General features: G+C 41.4%; 1 protein-coding gene across 1 annotated transcript in view; it reads right to left on the minus strand.

Moving 5' to 3' along the window:
• The window catches only part of NOX3 (NADPH oxidase 3), a 64,515-nt gene that overhangs the window by 15,388 nt on the left and 25,390 nt on the right, over window positions 1-23,737 (minus strand). Inside the window, exons 8-11 of the mRNA XM_011976420.1 lie at window positions 20,509-20,601; window positions 18,430-18,683; window positions 12,340-12,502; window positions 873-1,019 (exon numbers count right to left, since the gene is read on the minus strand). Of these exons, the coding sequence (XP_011831810.1) occupies window positions 873-1,019; window positions 12,340-12,502; window positions 18,430-18,683; window positions 20,509-20,601 (657 nt within the window). The remainder of the gene's footprint in view (window positions 1-872; window positions 1,020-12,339; window positions 12,503-18,429; window positions 18,684-20,508; window positions 20,602-23,737) is intronic.

The raw sequence follows: 23,737 nt of genomic DNA on the forward strand, positions 1-23,737 counted from the left end.
GTGATGTACATACACAGAGCGTTCACTTGTAAATGCAGTGATTAATGCCAATCTCCCAGGCTCAAATATACTTTCCTTAAAAGTATATATCAATAATAGCTGCTGATTAGAATGTATATTGTGTAACCTAGTAATCACTTCATTGTTAATTCCCATATTTGAGGAGTTAAAATGAATTACAATGTAATAGTTATCATTCAAGAGTATCAACATTGAAATACCACCATAGTCAATATTTTGGTATACATTATTTTCGGTAAATTCAATCTTAATGTTTCATTAATACAATATACTGCAGAACACCCGCCAAAACAAAAGATCATCTTGATCTTACGTAAATAAACATCATGCACACAATTTCTAAGAACACCTTAAGAGAACAAACTCTGGACAAATTGTGTATTCATAATAATTATTTTCTATAGACGCTCACATACTTGACAATACAAAATGTTGAATGTAAACACCTAGGAATCTTTTTTGCTTAACTCTGAACAGCTCAAGGCACAGAATTAGAACCAGTCAGGTACTCAACAACATGATACAGCCAATCAGTACTATTCATCTGATGTCACTTTTAAAGGGACAAATGCAAATTTATTTGGGATTTCCAACCTCTGGATTGTCTTCCATTGTCTGACCCTTTCTATTCCTCAGCAAGTTAACTGTGGCTTCTTTTTTTGGTTCTTTGATTGTTACAACTTGAATCACTCTTGCTAATCTGATTTTATTTCACTCTCCTTTCCTTTTTAAGAACGTAAAAATAATTCTGTCATGCTATCAGAGTGCTACATAGCTCATTATTGAAATTGTTCCTCGTTGCTATTAGATGAGTTAAGCAATATTGCTTATTCTCAGAGTCTTATCAGTACCTGATTTTCATCCCAGCCAGTAAGAAATATATGATAACTCAGAAAGTGAGTTTTCCCCTGCTCACTCATCCGTGTTTCCAGTGAGAGTAAGAGATCGGCAAACCACTCAAAAGCTCTTGCATCCCGGCAAATCCAGTAGAAATACACCTGTCAAGAGAGAAGGCAAGTGAACGGATCTATCCCTCTTTTCATATGTGCTGATAATCACAGACTACTTTATCTCCCTCAAATTATTTGAGCCCAAATGGGCACTTCTGCAAAATAACATGCTTTTTTTTTTTTTTTTTTTTTTTTTTTTTTTTTTGTCAGCGAACAAACAGTCACACTGTGATTTCTTTAGAAAAAATTCACATTGTGTTTGAAAAAGCCCAGAGTGAATTCAGAGAGTCAGGAGCCTGTGGGCCATGCCAGTTTCTCTGGATGAGGATCAACTCACCACATTTCTGGCTGTGCTGCTTCTGAACAAGATTAATAATCATAACTAGCTGTGCCTTTCACTGCTCCCAAAGGGGGATAAACCGTTAGACCAACCCCTTCATCTTTACTTATGACCTAAGCTCCGGATTTGAACTTTGTTCTCCAGAGACCCCAAAGGCTTGGGCACTAATCCACTTCACTAGCTATGGCCTCTGGAGAGTGGAGATTATGGTAATTTCAGAATCAAGTCACACAGGCCAGAAATTTCCTCTCAGTGAAACATATCAGTGTCCAAGAAAGCTGGTGGGTGGTGGCTGTGCCTGTGTGTCAACTGCTATAATGAAATTATGTCTAGGAAGAATTATTTTTTTAACTCTCGGTGTTAAGCAAATGGCATGTGACAAGAAGTAGTTCGGGTTTGCTAAAATAAAAGCTTAGTTTCTGTGCTTCGAGTTTCAAATAATTGCATCTAGAAGAAACCACAGGAGAGAAATCTATTAATTCTCCCAATTTTTCTCACACTCCCACCCCTTGCTGCCCACACCTCTCTCTCTTGTGCCTTCTCCCCAAAGAGATATCTCTACGGCTTAACAATATCCATGAGGGCTGGTCTTGATTCCACCTGCTGCCTGGTAAATCCCCACCAGGAAATACCTCATGTGGTGATTAATGTTCTCTTCTCTCCCTCTCTGCCAGCCAGCTTGTAAGCTCACAATCATATAATCAGAGATATCAATGAGATTTAATTAATAGATCAAATTCATGAGACAAAAATGAAAGAGTTTATTTCAAAGCTAAACATCTTGTCTATTCTCTTCATGTTTAGGCAGGACTTTATAATATTAATTATTTGTAAGAGTAAAAGATGCTGAGAATAAGGCCTCTTCTTTCAAGAATTAGGCCTACATATTTGTTGGACAGCTCCTGTTCACAAGGGGACTTAAGATATTAATTTTGGGACAAATAATCCCTCAGTCTCTAAGCGCAAAGACTTTCTTTTCTCAGGAAGAGACAGGGCTGCCTTTCTTTTCCTGACACTTATTTCTTCCTGGGGATGATCTGTGCACAGCCTCTCCAGGCAGAGCGAAGCAGGGATTCCCTTTGGTGACGCCCTGTGAATCCCCATGAGCAAGGGGCTCAGGTTCATCCATTCGTTCACTGATTCAACAAATATGTATTGAATGCTTCCTACCTGTCCAGACTTTTCTGTGCTCTGGAACTATACAAGTGAACAAGACAGGGCCAAAAAAAAAAAAAAAAATTGATGTCCTCTTAGAGTTTGCCTCTTAGCGGGAGAAGGAAGATGATAGGTAAGTAGAATATAGGCTATGTCAGATGGTGAGAAGTGCATGCAGAAACCCCAGGTGGACTAGGAAGTGTTGCAATATTAAGTCAAATGGTCAAACGGGGGCTCATTGAACCCTTTCTTGTTCTTGGCCTCTTGTGTTCACTTTTATAGTTCCAAGGCATAGAACAGTTTGGAGACATAAGAGGCATTCGGTACATATTTGTTGAATCAGTAATGGATGGACACGAACCCTCAGTTCGTGGAGATTCATGTCCCCTCTTCATGAGAAGGGGACATTGGAGCAAAGACCTGGAAGAGGCGAGGGAGTCAAATGCTTAGGGGAAGAGCTCTGCAGATGGTGGGAAGTTGTCCTGAGTGAGACTTTTCCAGGAAAAGCCTGGAGGCCCGTGTGGCCGGAGGCCAGAGAGGGCAGGGAGAGCAAGGAGACAGGCAAGGGGTGGGCTGGGAGAGCCATAGCGTTGTAGGGCTTTGGGTCCATCGTTGACTTTCACTCCGAGGCAGGAAAGCACAGGGAGTTGGCAAGCAGGGGAGTTCCATGGTTCACCGCAGGTGGCAGGATCTCTCTGGCTGCTGTATTGAGAACAGAACCAGGGGATGGAGGGTGAGGGAAGAGGAAAGGAGGCCAGTTAGGGGCGGATTTTATATTCGAGGTTGGTGATGAATACTGCTATCTGCTTTCTTTTCACTTTGTGTAGGGCCTAATCCAAATTACTCTTTGAAAACCTTAGCTCTCACTTTGCCTTGCTTTGCTCTGGGTGGAAATGAAAAATCTACTGGCCGAATTAACAAGGTGCTCACCTACGCACGACCCCCTCCTCCCTGGCCTTGGTAGTCTGTTTCATCTCAGAGTATGGCACTGGGCATAGAGCAAATATCATTGATTTATTTTCTCTCTTTCTCACTTTTTAAGGAACATGCTTAAAACAGATTCATAGATGGATGATAAACCAGAACATTTGCTTTATAAAAAAAATCCTCCAATTTCAAATCTAGCCCCAGTCATGCTTTCTTGAAAACGATCCCCATCTTAGCTTCCTCCGTACATGAAACTTTATCCTTTCGAATAGAAATCCGTCCTTACTTTCTCGTGGCCTAGCTGCGTGTCAGTGTTCTTAGGGTTTGTCAAGCCTTTTATACTTTTTGCTTCCTTGTAATGGCTTTGTGTGTTTTTCCCTCCGTAATTGACTCGTAAGTGACACTGGGCAGCTTTGGTGTAAGAGGCTATGGAGGAAAAATGGATAGGCTCAGTAGAAGTGTTTCAGGCAGAAAAAGAAAGAAAGGGACTTTGAACAGAAGCAAAAGGTATTTACTTTGACTTTCTTTCATCTTTCTAATGGTGGGGGACTCTCACTGGGAAGGGACATAAGCGTTCCACCTCTGCATTTCGCCCATGAGAAAGGACCTGGTCAATGACAGACCAAGTATCCCAAACAATAGGCTACAACTCTGTGATCTGTGCTTTCCAATGCTCACTCCACCTTAGTCTCCAAAAATAAAACAACCCTGAAATCAGCTACCTGTAGAAAGCATGCCTTTTCAGAATTCCATGGTTGATCTCAGAGACCAAAATACTTGAGTTTACTTTAAAAGATTTTATTAAATAGAAAGTCATTCTCAGTAAAATAACAAAAGTTCTGAACTTTCATAGTAATAAAATTATTATTTTTTTTACAGGACTCATCCCACACTTTTTTTTTTTTTTTTGAGAGGGAGTCTCTCCCTGTTGCCCAGACTGGAGTGCAATGGCAGGATCTTGGCTCACTGCAAGCTCCACCTCCCGGGTTCAAGTGATTCTCCTGCCTCAGTCTTCCAAGTAGCTGGGATTACAGACATGTGCCACAATGCACGACTAAGTTTGTATTTTTTAGTAGAGATGGGATTTCACCATGTTGGCCATGCTGGTCTCGAACTCCTGACCTCAAGTGATCCACCCACCTAAGCCTCCCAAAGTGCTGGGATTACGAGCATGAACCATCGTGCCCAGCCACATTCTTGTAGATATAGTGGATGTCTAGATGTTTTGGGAGACCCCTCTGAGACTGTGTCATGGGGTTGAGGGGTTCTGTGTGCATGTGGCCTGTCACAGACCTTAGCTGTCACATCGTTCCCAAGCACTAATGATCAGCCCAAACTCAGCCATGTCCATTTGCAAAGGGCTTGGATCTGAGTGACGGTCACAAGGCTGGGCTCTCTGTGTGTCCCTTCTCATTTTCATGTTTTCCCAAGCCTAGGTTTCTCTTTAAGAATTCTTCAGCAGCACATAGGGACCAGGTCAAAGAGGTCTGGGGCCAGTAGGAAATAGAACTGTGCTAAATTTTGACAAACAGTTTTAGAATATGAATTGAGAAGCACTACCAATCTGTGTTACTACGAGAGCTCAGACTCTCCAATCAAAGTTGGATGCTTTCAGGCGATTGTATCTCCAAAGCTTGTGCCGTATCTTGAATAGATATCCATGAACACAGGCAGAGGGCCCTTTCACAAACACAATCTGTATGTCTTTATATCCAAAGTCAATTTCCAGAGGATGAAACAGAAAAAAAATTATTTACCTATGTATTTATTTATGGCCTAGAACCCCTCTAAACAAGGAAAGTGTACACAAGAATACAGATTTAGGATACAGTGTAGCATGGTACAACAACTCAACGTTGTGAGCCTATGAGATCCATCTGCTGTTGTAGACTGCTGCCGGCTTCACCATGCAGGTAGAAGTTGCAAATAACTTGTGCAACTGGGCACAAGTTTCTTAACTCGAACCTAGATTATTGCATATGTAAAATAGCAATAAACACAGAACAATAGCTCATGAGGTTATTGTGAGGATGAAAGGATATGTTTTACTGAAGCATTTAACACAACGTCTGGCAGACACAGTAAGTGCTCAGAAGATGTTTGCTGCTATTGTTGCTATCCTTGTTTGTCATTTGGAGGAGCTTAGAGAATGAAGAATGAAGACAATCTATTATAGAGCAAAGAAGCAGATGCGCCTTGCTTGGCATGTGTTCCCACTCCTGGTCACTGAGAAGGGAAGCCAGACTTGACCTCTGGCACCAGTGACAGAACCAGAATCTCAGCATTCATCATGAAGACGTGCTCCATGAAGGGGAAGCCCCTCACCAGGTTCGGTGTGTACTAAACCAGCCTAGAGGCATTTTACAGGGAGCCAGGGGCCCACCTTGACCATCGCCTCCTCAAGGAGAACGGCAGTGGCTTGCAGTGCCACCTGCCTCTTGCTGGGCAGCATGCCTCTGTATCCCACACAGCAAAGAAAGAACAAAACAGACAGAAGCTTGAAACCAGCAGGATGACAGAAACTCTGCATAGAGGGAGAATCAGGACCGTTTTCCAAAAGGAGAATTTCTCTCCATGAAAAGATACAGACTGGTGTTTAGAAAATATATTACCTACTCAAAAAATGGTCACTCTTACTGTCCTGGTTTTTATTTTGTTTTTGTTAAGGGAATCCTGGATTAATACAAGAACAAATAAGAAGAAATAAAAGAAGAAATATTTCTTCTTAATGATAAGCCTGCCTAATGTGTAAAACTTTAGTTTAAAGTGATGCAATTATAAAATTGTTTTTCTGGTGAACCATTATAAGGCCAAGACCAGGCTTTGTGAATCATTTTTCATCCTTAAGACATTTTCTGAATGTCATTATCCTTGATGTTAACTATTTCACGACTATATTGCTACTTTGCCCTGTGGCTGAGGACTGATTTCTTTTGGGCCTCGGTTTGGTCTAATTACAGTTAATAATCCTTATTGAACAACTGAAACATATTTTTCTTTTCTTTTGGAGACAGTCTTGCTCTGTCCCCTGGGACTGGAGTGCAGTGGCACGATCTCAGTTCATTGCAACCTCCGCCTCTCAGGTTCAAGCAATTCTCATGCTTCAACCTCCTGAGTAGCTGGGATTACAGGCACCTGCCACCACGCCTGGCTAATTTTTGTATTTTTAGTAGAGATGGGGTATTGCCATGTTGGTCAGGCTGATCTTGAACTCCTGGCCTCAGGTGATCCGCCTGCCTCGGCCTCCCAAAGTGCTGGTACAGGAGTGAGCCACCACACCTGGCCTGAAACATTCTTTAATAGCAGAATGATTCTGTAAATTGTGGCCTACCATACTATGGATATATATTCCACACTATGAAATATTCTAAAGACACCAAACAAAATGAAATAGATCATCAGGTATTGACACTGAAGGTGCCCCAAGTTATGCTTTAATGAAAAACAAAACAAATTGCACTTCCTCTTCCTTCTACACACACACACCCCTATTTATGCATAAATGTGTATAGGTATATGCATATAAATGCACGGAAAAGGAATGGAATGAGACATATTTAACTGTTTAATGGTGAGTTTCTCAGGGAGCAAAGTTGGGGAGGTGTTTAGTTTGGGGAGGGAGGTGAAGGGAGATTTTTAAAACGTTTGTGTATTTCATTGGACTCTTTTACAAGAAGACCGTAGTCATGGAATCTGTGGTTAATAGACTAAGATATTAAACATATTAATACTGATCACTTCTGTACAGAGCAATGAGGGCTGATGGGGTACTGAGGCCTTTTGAGGCCCTCCAAGGAAAGGCAAGAAGCACACGTTTCTTTAGGAGAGGTGCGCATGGCCCCTCTTAAAGAGGCCAACTGATGGGAGCAGTCTTGGTGGTGAGTGGAGATGATCAATTCCAGGAGTAGCCAGAGCTCCAGTGTGAGGGAAAGGGAAAGTAAATAATTTCTCAAAGTAAACAGATTAAATTAAATGCATTTTTCATTCACTAGAAAAGAGAGCAGGCCCTCCTCTGTTTTATTAATATATTTTAGTAGAGTATGGATTTTTTGTCTTTTTTGGCCTCTTTCCCTTGTTCCCACTGGCCCATGCTGTCTTTTTATTTGAATTATCTGTTTATTATATTAGGTTAAGAACCCAAAGGCCATTTTGCATGGGACACACTGTAAATACCCATTATCATGGTTATATGTTATGGAGCTGATGAAGGAAGACAATTTATGAAGAAACGAGATTATCTCAGTTTTTGTATAATCTATTGTATTGCAGTCTGAAGATTACATATGCAGTTAAGAAAACGCACCACATCTTGCAGTTGGCAGTTCTCTCAGTTCTGACTGCACAGCTGTGATATTAGGGAGAACTAAAATGTGTAAGCCAATCTATTTATGTCAGCAATCCTCTCCCTCCCTCCCCATTCATACACACCTATTTCATTCATCATTTTGACAGTTTGCACAAGCAAACCATCCTAATTTTTTTTCAAGAGCTCTTTTCACAAATTGAGTGTGATGTAGAATTAATCATACCCGTTAGGCAGGAGGTGGAGGACTTTATCGCTAGAGGGCATTTTTCGCCCCCAGCATTCAGCTTCCTCCATATTGCATCACAGAGAATTCTCAACCACCCTCAGCCTTCCCTCATCCCACAAGGGCACAGCATTCTCAGCTGCCTTCAACTCAGTGAAGTTTGGCTCTTACTTCTGTTGAAAATATTTCTTTCATGTATTACAACTTTTTTCCATTTTCATCACAGTAAGCCATCATTATACTTCTTGTTATTTTGCCTTCTTGGGAAATCCCCTCCTGCCCATTCTTCCCCCTCCCCTTCCACTCCCCGCCCCCTCTCAGATCTTTCAAAATAAAAGGTACTTACAAACATGGAGATTTTAAGACATCAGCTTCAAATGGAAAGTACTACCTATGACGCTTCCCACTAAGGAAGTGGCAGGCGTCTTATTGGTTATGCTCCTGCGTTTTACTTAGAAGTTTTCTAGAATAATGCAGCAGAGGAGAAGGGTAAAGAAGTTCTAGTTTGCAATGGTGACAATTGAGAAAACTTTGGTGCCCATTTTTTACTGTAGACTTGCAACTTGAGTTTTGTGTGTAAAAATCTATACCTTATGCCAACCAGTGTTTTTACACAGGGAGGAAAAAAAATCACACCTAATTGCCGTTAACCATTTAAGCTTAAAATTCCAGCTCTCAATGCCTATGTGAGTTTTCCTTTCCTTCCTTATTACAAAAGAGGACAATCTGAAAACTATAGTACAGACTTAAAATTGTGAAGACACCGTTAGATAAATACGTACTGCTTTGCTCTGCGCTGCACTTCAAAAATTATATAGATGCTGACAGTTTAGTGGAAGGGGTAGTCGTTATATCTCAAAAGCATGTGGGTAGCCCTGACAAATATTAGTTACATAAGCCTAACGATAGCTGTACTCAAACCAACACAAAGTTGCTTTAAAAGAGAGAAACTTCCTAAGCCTGTTCTCATGCCTGCAGACGTGAAGGAATTGGATCTGAAGTGTAATTTTCAGCCTAAAGTTTCAATAGCATGAAAACCTCACTTCTTCCATGAAAGAGCTTTGAAGCGAAAATCAGAAACACGCGCTCAGGTCCTGACTCAGTGGTGAACCAGCTGGGTGACTTTGGACCAATCGTCTCCACTCGAAGTACAGATACTGACTTTCATGGTCCTATGCAAAACTAGGAGATTAGGGCCTTTAAGTTAGTTTATGATCCCACACTTTAGCTTCCCTTCTCCCACATGACATTATTTCTGCCCTTATTTTCAGCTGAGTCGTGTCCAAATAGTCCCTCACATTTTTATAAGCGATGAAAACATCGCTTTTATATTTTTGACTCTACGGTTTCTGTTTCTTGGAATAGAAATCAATGTCCCTATTTTATGGTTTTGTGGTGACTGCAGTGCTGAAAGCCTTGAGAAACCCCACAAGCAGAGCCCAGGAATGACAATGGAATGCTGAGAAAGGAAGTGGTATTAAGACTTTGTAGGCTCCTGTATGAATTTTAAGATTTTGGGGGGTTCTTATAAGATTTTTCCTCTATGTTCCTAGTAAAATAATTGGAATTTAGTAAAAATCATTGAACAATCTTTTTGGTTACATAAACAAAATCTTAATACCCTTAAATTTTAAAGAAAATTGTATACAGAAGCCATTGTTTATTCTTTTTGAACATGGAGACATTTATTCACTCATTGATTTATTCAATATTTTAACTATATATATAGTTATCACATAATATGTGTGTGTGTGTGTGTGTATATATATATGTGTGTGTGTATAAAGATATCCAGAGAAGCTATGTTCAAGGAACTCACAGTCTGTTAGAGAAAATAAGATTATTTTGCAAATCTTAATGCAGGAAAGACATGTGACAAAACAGGAGGGCAGCAAAGGAGTGGTGGAGGTTAAGAGAAGGGGGAGGTGATTGTGAGTCGGGTATGATGAGAGTGAGACTTTGCATGCCTCTGAGCAGGACTTGAAATATTAGCTGGATTAGTGGGTGAATGAAAGTGAGACACGCTATCCACCACCATCTTCCTGTGAAGCGCAAAGTGACTTTTAGTGCCATGGAAACCATGAAGCAGCGAGCCACCTCTCTAAGCAGGTTTTACTTGGTAGGCAGCAAGAGGGAAGGAAGAACTTAGGGTGGCTGAGAAATCATCACGAACGAAAACAAAGCATTGCTGTGAGGTCCAAATATCCCAGTCACTGTTTTGCTTGCTTTGTTAAATATATTACGGTGTAGAGGAAAGAAGATGAGCTTTGGTGCCGAAAGGATCTAGATTCAGACTCTAGTTCTAGTATTATTAAGCTCTCTGTGTGCCAGGATCCTCATCAGTATTGAGAATATTACCTATCTGAATGAGCTATTATGAGCATTCAGTAAGGGGACTCTATCATTTCTATTAGCTTTGTGATCTAGCTTCAGTTTTCTCATCTGTAAAATGGGAATGAAAATGATAAGTACGATGAAAATATGGCATGAGATAGTGCATGCAAAATGCCCAGTTTTCTTCCTGTTAGGTAGTTAGTGCTTGATAAATCTAGGCCGTTAGTAGTAGTAGTACTGGTAACCTATTTATATCTTTGGTAGATATAATCAGCATTTAGATAATCATTTATATTTCTGTACATACATTTCTATAGTAATATTTCCATATTATTTGTCTTATTTAGCATTAAAACTCTCCGTTGGATATGGATTCTTATTTCTCCATTATGTGGATCAGGAAACCCAGCTCAGAGAGGTGAACTGCAGGCAGTACTTCAGTCAGGGTACTGCATGTTCTTTGATAACAGCAAAATCCAGGTGCCGATTCCCATGGTCTTCCTACAATATTGCACTAGGGTTGCAGGAGGAGCTGGGGTCACATCTACCATGTGTTGGTTTTGTCATGGAAAGAGCCAGATGAACCTGAGTTTGAATCCCGATTCTGCCTTTGATTACCCATGTCTTTTCAGGAAAATCAATTTAATCTCTCCAAGCTTCAGTTTCCTTATCTGGAAAACAGGCTTTGTGTTATTGACTTTATAAGGTTATTGGGGAGATTAAACAATTCAGATGAGAAAATGTATGTCAAGAACCTGTCACTTGGAAACTCGGGAAATAGCTAATTCCTGTTTCTTAGTTGACAGAGACCCGAATTTAGAGATCTTCTGGCCTGCATTGCCTGGGATGCTTCACAGAATACGATTTCTTGACAGGTGTTAGGTGAGGAAAGGTTCTGTGGCTAAATAACCTTGGGAAAGATAGATGAAACAAAGCTGAATGAGGCTCTTTTCTGCGGAACTGTTTTTTAGAGACAGAGTCTCGCTCTGTTGCCCAGGCTGGAGTGCAGTGGTGTGATCATGGCTCACTGCCTTGAACTCCCTAATATTTAATTTTTTTGTAGAGATGATGTCTCACTGTGCAGCCCAGGCTGATCTAGTCTCAAACTCCTGGCCTCAAGTGATCCTCCCACTTCAGTCTCCCAAAGTGCTGGGATTACAGGTGTGAGTCACCGTGCCCCAACCCCGTAGAACGTATTTAATGACTAGTAGATGATGTCTTCCAGCGTGTGATGTTGCAGGAGCATTGCTTAAGTTCCTTTGACTACAGAATTCTCTTTATGGCTCATGTCAGGTGACAGATGTCCCTTGTTTTACGCATTGAGAGCTGGTGGTTAAGTCAAGCATCTCCCTTTGATAGCTGAGGACACTGTGTACAAAGGGTTAAGCACAGACGATACGCAGGACTGGGCCCAGCACCAAGCTCGCCTGCCATCCTCACTCCTCCTGCATTCACACGGCTTTGAGTTATTAGGGCTCCTTGCCTACCATTCCTCTAGTGCCTGCTGCTGGTCCTAAGAGGGTCAAAGTATTGGATGGAGTGTCTAGATATGACAAAGGAGAGAAAGAAATTCTAGAGGCATCTAGTTGTAAAACATACAAGAAATGACAAAAGGGAGATTCAGAGCGGGATGGCCACCCCACAGCAAGGTGGCCAATAAATCCCAGTTGTGGCTTCTTGTTAGGACTGGGTCCACGACAGGAAGACATCGAATTGTACACTTGCAACCGCAGTCTGAAGCTAAAGAGACTAAGGAGAGGTTGCCTGTTAATATTGTGAACTGCCACCCAGTCACATAGCCATTTGCAGCCTGTCCATATTTTATTGAGATGAGCAATTACATGTCCTGTAATGGCAATGAAGCAATAAAATTTATGTCTTGTCATCTTTAACAAGATTAGACATAACCCTACTCATAAATGTAATACTGAGTGGAGATTTTTAAGAACATAAGTATAGTTAAGGATCCTTGAGTTTATCCCTCATAGTTAATTAAAATCCTCCCCAAGAATTGGCAGATGATAGATATAAGGACATTGAACCTTTTAATCCATGGAAGGGTGAACTAATGATTTTTCCATACCTTGCTCAGCTTCAGTGGGGTCTGCGCCTCACTGCATTTGTACCATATAGATTTCAGAAGAGCAGCGAAGGGAGTGACTCCGATCCCCGCGGCAATGCACACACTCACTGGGTAGTGAAATACATCTGTCAGGGCAGCTCCAAAGGGCCCGTCCACTGCCAGCCTGGAATCACAGAGGAACGCAACCTATTTGACCTTCAGAACACCTTGCTCGTGAACCCAAAACCATCTGGAGCTGGTGCTTTTTATAGGACGTGTTTGCCAGTGCATGCAGAGGTTGACTCTGTGCCTGAAAATGCCCTATTTGGAGAGCCTGGGGTTAGCACGAGGATTTCCAGCTCTGCCTTATTGGGAGACAACCAGGTTGTCCTGGCCCAGGCACTGTTCATAGAAGGACAAAGCCTGACATCTCTCGCTATAGCTCGGGCCTCTTCCATGTGGCATGCTCTCCTTACAGTTCTTAGAAGCTTGTTTTGGCTCCAGGTATTATTGAGGTTGCTGGAAGAGCCATCTCCCTTTCCACCCCAGTTGCCATCAGAGGGAAAAATCTGGAAGCATCAAGATAGCTTAGCAGGCTTCTCTTTCCTCTTCCTAGTATCATTCTCCCCTGTTTACTTTTGGTCACACATCTTAGTAGGTTTATGTAATTTTAGTCTAATGGAAGCCATTCATTTGGAATAAACATAATTTTGAAGTCATTTGTCAGTTCTGTGGAACTTCTAAAACCCATTATTTTAGATTATACTGACTCAAAATCTGTGGTAATTAGGCCTTGGGTAGCACTGGTATTTTTCTTTGCTTAGCAAATGTTTCTTAATAAGGATAAGGTATATTCACTGAATAAATAAGAGGGTCCTTAGTATGGTCCTATGTAGGCTGGCCCCTGAATTCTTCTCCATCTCTCATCACTGGTTTTCACTCTGGTGAGATCTTAATATTCCTAAAATATTAAATACACAATACTCCCTACTGCCACGGGGCCTTTGCATACGATACCCTTTTCCCTTGGAATAATCTTCCCCAGTTTCTTTCCTTTTTTTTTTTTGAGATGGAGTCTTGCTCTATCTCCAGGCTGGAGTGCAGCGATGCGATCTCGGCTCACTGCAACCTTCGCCTCCTGGGTTCAAGTGATTCTCCTGCCTCAGCCTCCCAAGTAGCTGGGACTACAGGCACGTGCCACCACGCCCAGCTAATTTTTTTGTATTTTTAGTAGAGACGGGGTTTGACCATGTTGGCCAGGATGGTCTTGATCTCTTGACCTCGTGATCCGCCCTCCTCGGCCTCCCAACGTGCTGGGATTATAGGCGTGAGCCTCGCACCTGGCGTCTTCTCCAGTTTCTTCCCTCTCTCCTTAGTTAGTTAATAGTTATTCCTCTGGTAGGTCTTATCCAAATCATTCTTTTCCTGTGGAAGCCTTCTTGAACCCCTCAGATTAGGTTAAATCCCCTCTTATATAATTTATAGCTACATGTTCCCCTCCTCTATAGTCCTCATTACAGCTGTTAAGTTTACAATGTATTGGTGTGTGTGCATGATCTGATTGATGTCTGTCTAGAGCTGTGAGGTCTAGGAAAGTAGGAGCCAGGGCTGTGTTTGCTCACTGCTGTAATGCCAGCGCTCTCTGACATGAAGTTGTTCAATAACAATTGGTTGAATACATTGTAAAGGGAATGTTTAAAATATTTCAGTCAGCAGAATGTATTCAATAGCCTCAACTATTCCAAAAGCACACATTTACATATGAACAAAGATATGCTAATTAAAAGGTTTCTGAGTTATTCATAACCATTCCCTAAGGGGTGTCTGTTGAAGACACCGGAGGTTGGCCCATTTGGGCTTTACTATGTGTTCATGAAAGTTCAATTGGGTTTATTTTAAACTGTTCTATACGCCAGGCTTCCTAATAATTCAAATGAACTCTCCTCAAGTTAATCTTAATTAATAAGGCTTTATTACATATTGATATATGGAAATGGAAGAATAAAAATAAAAGGTCATTAACCAGAAATGGTTAGTATCTTAGTCCACTGTAGATTATTCCATAAATAATTAGATAAAGGAAATTGAGAGAAAGAGAGAAAAAAACCCTGTACATAGATTAAAATGTCTTATTGTTCATTTTTTAAAAAGAATCAGTCGTATTGGGGATTTATTTAACACTGATTTAAAAAGATATCAATTAAATCCAAAGAAGAATTTTGTAATTAATCCACAGAAATATACAATAAACAAATTTCTACACCTTTAGAATTGAAACTCAAAGCTACAGGAGAAAGTATTTAGTCTCCGTTCCCTGCTAATACAGTAATCCTCCTGCCACATCCCTGAGAGATGATCATATTCCGATGTTAAACTGCAGGGCACCTTGTTCCACTTAGGGGCAATTCTAAGTATTAGACAATTTTTTCTCGTGTCTTACTGAAATCTGTCTTCTGACAACTCTCATCTTTTGCCTTTCTGAGAAGCACATTCCAGATCTTTTTCCTTTTTTGCATCTCAGGCCTTTAAATAGTTGATCATAGCTATCACGACACCCCAGTTGTTCTTTTTTGGGCCCAAATTTCTCCATTTCTCCAGATTTTTAACAATCTGAATCAGCTTCCTTTGCACACATTTTTGTTTATCAAGTTTATGCAGCTATCCCTGCCTTGAGTCAGACACAGCGTTCCTAACAATGCTGCTCAGAAAATGATTCGTCTTGCCTGCATCCATGTCCTGTGAGTCCTTGTTGGATAGTTCAGCAGCACCCCACCCTACCCCATTAAGTTCCAATCTCATTTCTCTGAACTGACTGCATTTACTCCTCTAATAAACACTTCCATTGCTATCTCTGTGGTAGGTGACCATTCTTATCTTGGTAATAATAATAGTAGTTAACTCTTTGAGCACTTACCGTGTGTGAAGTATTATGTTAAGTGTTTTTATGGACTGTTATATTTGATCTTAAACAAAGCCATGAGTACCATTATTGTCATCTTCATTATACAGATGAGGAAACTGAGGCAGTGTGTTGCATACATTCTCCAAGATCATACACAAAGTTGGGCTTTAAACCCAGCTCGTCTCACACTGCAGCCCCCAGCTCTGGGCACAGGATAACCTGCTGAAAATGCTATCAACTCTGAGAAATTCCTCTGTTTTCCTTCAGAAGGTCTAGTCTTTTAAAAGAGCTCACATTCTCTCCCTTTTTCTTGGGCTTAGAGGAAGAGGTTTCCTTGTTCTTTTTCTGGGCTTGCTTCTCCTCCTGGGCTTCTCACTCATGAATTCCAGGGGCTGGATTAAATTTGTCTGGGATCCAAAGCAGTAAAAAGATCTAGTGCTGTCCCCAATATGGTAAATTTAATTCAAAATTGAAACAGTGGGGAACTGTAAAATCATCCAAGGAAGTCCAATAACATCCTGATTCTTTGTATGTTGAAGATTTAAACAAATTCTAGTTTTTTGGAAGGCTTTGCCACTAATACATGTGCCTACACACATAGAGAGGCAGAGGGTGAAACAAATTAGTGAATGGAGGGAAGCAGCTCTGTTTATGACAACTCGTTTTTATCGAGTCACTGAGTGACTGAGGGTCAGGGCCTGTTCTAGGCCCTGGGAGTGGTAAAGTGAACCAAACAAAGCCTCTTTTCTCATAGAGCTTCCATTCTAGTGTGGAGAGATAGACAGTAAACAAACAATCAAGCAAATATTTAGCATGTCAGGTGGTGGTATGTACTATAAAGAAAAATAAAGTCAGCATGTGGCATCATGGCGATTGAGTGACTGCTGGGGGTTGTTTCATGTGGAGTGGGAAGGAAAGGCCTCACTAGAAGGAGACATTTGAACAGAGACCTGAAGGAAGAGAGGAAGCTGCCCAGCAGAGATGTGGGGAACAGCATTCCAGGTGGAGGGAACAGCAATGGCAAAGGCACTGAGGACTACATTTTCAGTGTGTGGGAACAACAAGAAAGCTGGAAGAGCTAAGCCCAGGAGGGAGCAGGTGGTGGAACAGATGAGCCCAAGGAGGCCCTGGGGATCCTGCTGGGCCTTGCAGCTGGCGATGCACTCCATAGGCAGAAAGCATATCAGCTACTGAGTAACGTGTACCGAGTTCTTCTTGGGGGACTGGCTGAAATGCTATCCAGTTTGTGAAGGGGAAGGGTGGTTGATAGAGCAGATAAGTGCATACACACAAGGCAGAAGCCAGATAGCAAAAAGGATGAAGTCTTTTGCCTTGGCGTTGCCAAGGGGAGAGCAGGGACCGAGAAAGCAGTTAGATACTGTGCTCTGCATATGTGTGTGTGGTGTGTGTGTGTGTGTGTGCTGGGGTGGTTGGTGAGGGTGGGTGCTGTGCAGTGCTTCTACTTTTATGTCTGACTTTAGGCATTTGCACTGCACTCTGAACCTTAAAATTTTATTACATTGCTTCATTTCCACTATAAAAAAGAAAATAGTCAGGTGTTGTCATCTGATCTGGGGCTCTGGCTTGAGCAAATGATGTTTCTACTTGGCTTGGCATCATACCATTCTTGAGGACCGGGGTTTGAAAGGAAGCCTGTGACTCTTCCTACCCACTAAATACAACCAAGCCCAGCGGTGCAGTTATAGCTCAGTAGCCTATGAAAAGAGGGAAAGCAGGACGATAAGCTGATTACATTTTGTGTCTCAAATTTATTATGGTACCTTGTTTGTCACCAATAAATATTTGTCAAATTAAATGAGATAACGAATCCATATTGGCTCCAGGGCTTCATTGATTCTTTTGTCAAATCTTTCCTCTGTATGCACTGCACGTCAGACACTGTTGTAGGCACTGGAGATTCCGAGGAGGAAAGACAATGTCCTGCCCTCAGGAACTTCCATTCGAAGTGTCTCTACCGAGCTCCCTACTGAAGTGCTCATGGCAGTGGCTGCTTCTTGGTAGTTCCTGATACCCTCCAGGGATGGCAGAAGTAGGAATCTCTTGATGCTTCTTTTCAAATATGAAATTTTTCCAAAAATGATTTTCTCATCATTTTTTTTGTGTCCCTGCTATTCCAGAGCCCCAAATGTGTGCTTTGTAAGCTTTTGGGTAACCCTGCATGAAGAGTGGGAATTGACCTGAAGCCATTGTTTACTGAACAGAGCCAAGGAGTGGTCATTTACATTGGCAATTCTGTCATGTGCCCACGCTTTTTCTTTATCTTTCCTCCTCCTTCTCCTCCTCCCCCCAACCGCTCCTCCTTTTTTTGAGACAAGGTCTCACTCTATCGCCCAGGCTGGAGTGCAGTGGCGTGATCTCGGCTCACTGCAACCTCTGCCTCCCAGGTTCAAGCAATTCTCCTGCCTCAGCCACCCAAATAGCTGGGATTACAGGCACGTGACACCACACCTGGCTAATTTTTGTATTTTTAGTAGAGATGGGGTTTCGTCAGGTTGGCCAGGCTGGTCTCAAACTCCTGACCTCAAGTAATCTGCCCGCCTCGGCCTCCCAAAGTGCTGGGATAACAGGCATGAACCCAGGTTTTTCTTAATAGAGTGATGGTGTGGGTTGAGTTGTGTCCCCCATTGACATGTTAAAGTCCTAACCTCAGTACTTAGAACGTGGCCTTATTTAGAAATAGGGTTGCAGACATAATGAATAAAGCTAAGATGAGGTCACGCAGGAGTGGTACGGGCCCTTATATCCAATATGACTAGGGTCTTTATAAGAAGAGGACACAGAAACATAGCATCCTTGTTATGAAGATCCGACTTTACAAATATAATAAAAAAAAAACTCAGACTGTGATAGAAAAAAGTGCCTAGAGTTGTCTCACTCATTACAGGTTACACAGAAGTAACCAGGTGATGCTTTAGGAGCTGGGAGAGAAAGCCCCTTCCTGGATCACCCTCTCTTGGCTGAACATTAGTTTTTTTTTTCTGTTCTTCTTTTTTTTTTTAACAGAAATAGATTTATGGCTCCTAGAAGTCTACAAAGTTATACTTTTTATACACATTCTCAAATTTAGAACATGGGCTCAAACTCACCATCTAATAAAGATATTGCTGAATCTAGTGGCATGTTGATGCATTAAGATACCTTACTTTCTATAATACTGCGATTTATGCATGAGAGAAATGGGCACGAACCTTGGCAGTCTCCAGGGCTCCTGGAGGGCCTGTCCCTCTGCCCCAAAGGCCTCCAGTAGTGCTGCCGTCCAGTCTCCCGCTGCCCGGATGTGCACGCTGAAGAAGTCTTCCTGGGGGGCAGAGGTAAGGGTGAAGGGGTGCCACTCCAGCGAGGATATGGCTGAGCACTGCACCAAGATGTACTGCCCTGGCGCCATTTTAAAGCCACGCTTTTTCATGTGAAGTTCCAGGACTCCGGAGGGGTGGCTTACCACCTACGTGAGAGCAAGAGAGTGGGTTGCCTTTGTCCTCAAAATAATAAAGAAACACCTTTCATTCCATCAAAGGTGTTCACAGTTTTAGATGAGCTTGTTTGAGGTGTAATTTATATATCCCATCTGCTATTAGCTCCCAACGATATTTGCCACCACTTTCACATCTGTGTTTGCAACTCCAGCAAGAATGATGCTCCTCTGCTACAGAGAGCGGTGTTCGAAACAGCTGTACCCAGGTGCAATTGGTGCCCAGCATGGACATGGCCTAGAGTCCATGTGTCAAATGGCCAGGCTTTCCACAGCACAGTCAACCAGACCCAAGAGAGTAGAAGCTTGCATATTATTATGCTTAGGGTTATTAAAATAGTCACTATATTAGCTCTGGGTTTTTAACATCTAGGAACATTTTGTTAGCTTTTCCAATGATCTGCATCTTGTCTCAATGTCCTGTGAATTAACCCTCTTATTTCTTCAGGCTTAGTGAAAAAGGATCTTCAAACTCACTTCAAACTCTTTTCTTGTTTTAGTTGAGTCTACCTTCAAACTCTTTTCTTTTTAGTTGAGTCTTATCCCATGTCCTGACTCCACTGTGAGTTTTAGATGTAGGGAAGCATTGCGCAAGGTTTCTAGTAGTGTTTATAAAAGTTTTATGACTTGCTGCTTATCAGAGGGAAAGAGCTAATTTCCCTTCTTAGATTTCTATCTTGTTTCCTGAAAAATCTCTCCGGCCCGCCCGTCTTCTTTTGTGACAAGAGGTATAAGGGAACAAAATCTAGCATCTAGATACTGTGACAGTATTTTTCCATTCAAAAGAGAATTTCACAGCACTTTAATCATTGGTTCTAAGTTTTCCCTCTCCCTACCGGTATCTGTTCTGACACTGCGGTTAAATGGTCTCCCTAGTAACAGCTCGAGTAGGTTTCCAGAAGTTTTACAGTCTGGCTTTTGATACAGCCTGACATCCTTTGGTGCTTAACTTAAAAACAGCAACATAGAAACAGCTTAAAGCAGAAATAGGAAGCAATTTCTATACATCTGCTTTCATGAAGGTGGCTACAGAGATACAGGATTCTGTTAAAATTGTATTGGCAAAGTGGGATAGGCTTGGCTAATGGAGAATTTCTTCTTGGACATTTCAAAAACTAGGGGAGAGTATTTGGCACCTTTTCACTCTCCTAGGCATGCATTTTTTTGGTCTTGGTCTATCCCTTCCCAGCTTCCTCCAGCAAGAGGTAGATATTGTGAGGATGTAGAGATGCGAGAATGGGGAGCAAGCCTGAAAAATGCTACCAGGAGCACGCCGCTCATGAGGGTAGAACTCTGTCTTCATCCTTCCTCTCCATTTTTCTTCCCCACAGTGGTCCCTCTTGCTCTGAACCTTATGGTGACTGTTTCCCCTTCCTCTGCTTGGTAGTCCCCAGCAAGAGTGTATAGATTTGAAAATGTTATTTGTTTGCAAAATTTGTGTCTTTACTTGGTGAAGGAAGTGATTATCCTTCAAGTCACTATGACCCATGTAAAGCACACTCACTCCCCTTGCATTTCACCCTAGAGAGAAACCAAAATAAAGAAAATGCAGATCATTCCAGTGCTGTACAATAAACCTTTATCAGAATTCTGTGTACCGTCTGGAGCCCTGATCCCTGTCTTCAGCAAAATTAGTCACACTAAAAGATGCTCAGGATACAAGCAATTATTAGAACAGAAGATGAGCCTCTAAATTACAGACAGTTCTGCAATAAAAATGGCAAATTAAAAACTTGGGCTAATAAAAAATTTTCATCTACACTCAGGCTTTTATTCAGACATAAAGCTACATGCATACCTTGGTAATGACAACTTCTTGTTGAAATCGCCAGAACCTAATTATTCTTTCACATGCATACAAGACTACAGGGCCTAAAATCCATTTCCAAGCCTGCAGAGAGTAGCAGAGAGAGAGAAAAAGGAATGAAAATAGAATCCAAATATTTTCAATTTGAACCAAATCAATATAAAACATGACGGGGTTTAGACATTTTTCCTTTAACTTTGGGCCAGTTATCAACAACAAAGATGTCTCCTTGTATTATATACTATAACATTCAATTATTTCTTGAAGTCTACAAGCTTATTTAAGAGATTAAATTCTTCTATATTGGTTTTTATGCTTACTTGATCAATGATGCCTTTATGTAATTAGAAATAATTGAATTTGCAAAGAAATAAAAAAGCAGATTGATGTTTATGTTACATATGATAGGGTCATAAATGCTCCCAAACTCAAGCCAAAGTCAAAGCTACATTACTCACCCAACACAGGACACAAGAAATTGCATTTTAAAATCTCAAATAGTAATTTTTTTGGGCCAAGAATGCATCACAACTAGAGGGTCTGCCTGAATAAACACAGAAATACACACACACACACACACACACACACACACAGAGTTATATAGAGTAAAATACAAAGTTAGTTTCCTGACACCTTAAATTTAAGTTTATCTAATCACAGCAAAAGGCTCAATAATTGTCTAGAGAATTGTGATGGTGAAAATGTCCTTTTTAAATCAGATGCTATGTGAACCTTTGGTGAGTATAATGTGCGTTACTGATGATCAATTTACCAGCAGGCTATTGTATCAGGCACTCTGTACAACATAAGGTGTCTTCCTCAGTAAAAGGGAAGGGATGGGAAGTTACAAATTTTGAAGAGTTCTATTTGTACTGAACAATCCCATGAGGCATATGTATTGTCTTGATTTTACAGAAGACGGAATTAAGACTCAGTCAGATCAACCAAATTGTCCAAGGTCATAAAGGGAAGAAGGTGTCTGGTAGAGATGTGAACTCAGATACGCCTGACTACCCAGCCTGAGTTCTTTCCAGGATCTCAGGCTACCTCCCACGTGCATTGCCATATTATCATGGTCCTTTCTGTCCTGCCCTGAAATTGATACTGAGGCTTGTTTTCCAAAACATTAGAAACTCATGAACTCATTGAATTTTAGGATATTTAACGGTCTTGGAAATCTACTCTAATTCTTTTTTTTCTTTTTATAATTTTTATTGTTTTAAATAGACAAATAATAATTGTATATATTCACGAGGTACATAGTGATGTTTTGATACATATAATGTATCATGATAAGGTCAGGGTATATTACTCTATTCATCATCTCGAACACTGATTATTTCTTTGTATTGGGAACATTCAATACCCTCTAATTCTTCTAGAATTAAAAGAAGGAAAATCCTGATATTCTGAGTTGCCTCAAGAGTCCAAAGTGGACCAGAGAGAGCCAGGGCTAGAACTCAAGCCTTTTCATGTGTCCCTACACTTCCTCCTAGGTTTGCTAAATCCACCCCCTTACTCCTTGAATAGTATCTAGGGAGGCAGGAAGGATGCCTCGTCTTCGGAACTCAGACATTCACCACCCCTCACCGACTGACCCGTTACTCAGTGCTCCCTGACCAGTCGTCTGGCTCCGTTTCTTCTGTTGGTGGGTCACAAGCGTTTTAGCATTATTTTTACTTCCTTTGAGTCACCACTTTCTCATTTTGTCTATTTCTTTTTGTTGATTTCTGGGTCTCTTTGCATGGTCCCTCTTCTCAACTACATCAACCATCTCTGCTTTTTTTTTTTTTTCCTGGGGGACTCTTGGCCTCATAAAAGCTAGATCGATGGGGACAACACAAGGTAATCTGACCCACTTATTTTTTCTGCCTCAGTGAGGCCCAGCAATGTGATCGGAATAGCAAAGAGAATAAGCCTTTTGTCCCCCTATGCTGTGGATGACGTGGTGAAGATGATCAGAGTAAGGGAAACTAGGAAGCGTCCCTGGGAAGCACAGGGTTGGGCCAAGCAAAGGAATCCTTAGGTCTCTTAAGCTTGAATGAACCAGAAAGCTTTTTGAGAACTGCTTTGGATGTTTACAGAAGTGAGAGCAAGAACTGGCAGTTCTTTCTATGTGGGCTAAAAGAGATATTTGCAAAGACACTCACAGTCTTCATATATTTTTTTACAAATAATCTTCCCCACTCATTTTAGGGAGTTTGGGGACATCACACACTTCATTTTGGTGATGTCAAATCAGACATGGTCTCTGATATTTTCCACGGTGATAAAATGTAATGGATTATTTTTCTTTCCATGGTTCAGGTAGGAGAATGTAAGCTATTAATCCCTGACTCCATCTCAACCTGAGTATATCCCTTGCTCCAGGAGGAGGTAGCCAGTGTGGTTACCTGTGTTGTGCCTGGAGCCCCTGGAAGTCAGGGCCTGAGGGAGAGATGGCCAGGGATGAATATTAGGGAACTGTCCTTGCAGTGATACCAGGGACAGACAAGAGTGAATCAAGACAAGGAGGCCTTGATTCAGAGCAAGAGGGATGTGTGCCAAGGTAGATGCTGGGCTGGGTGTCTGAAGACCTGATTCTGTCCTTGGGGCCACCACCCCTCATTCTGTGCCACTAGGCACATCTTGGGATTTATTATGTTCACAATTTCCTGTTTTGTAAAATGGGAACTAGCTGGAGAAGACTATGATTTAAGTTCCCTCCAAGCTGTTAAACACTATGGCTTTATTCACAGAGATAAATAGAACGTTGGAGCTATGTACTTGTAGCTGGCAGCGGAGTGCTGACAAAATGGGGGTTATGGAAGCTGGAGATTTACAGTGAATGCTGTGGGGTGTGGAGGAGAAAGTTCATGGCCACAGAGTTAAGGGCTCTGATTCTTTCATGTGGCTTTACTGGGAATGCCTTTTGTGACCATAGGTAAGACACTGAAACTGCTTGGGCCTCCATTTCCTCAGCCATTAAATAATGGGGAAGAACTATTTAGTATCTAAATTTCCTTAATGCTAAAATATTTCGTGGCTTCTTGGATTTATTTTCTTCTTCTCCAAAAAATACTCAAAAAGTCACGCTACAGTGAGTATTTTATGATAGAAATAAAACAATGTTGATTCAAAAGCAGCAATAATGAAACTTGTTTCCTTCGCTTTCACTCCTGGTTTTTCATTCCTACCAGAAAATAAGAACATGCTGGCTTTGATTTTATTTTATGTGTGT

Source organism: Mandrillus leucophaeus, unplaced genomic scaffold, assembly GCF_000951045.1.
Source record: "Mandrillus leucophaeus isolate KB7577 unplaced genomic scaffold, Mleu.le_1.0 Scaffold166, whole genome shotgun sequence".
Taxonomy (NCBI): Eukaryota; Metazoa; Chordata; class Mammalia; order Primates; family Cercopithecidae; genus Mandrillus; species Mandrillus leucophaeus.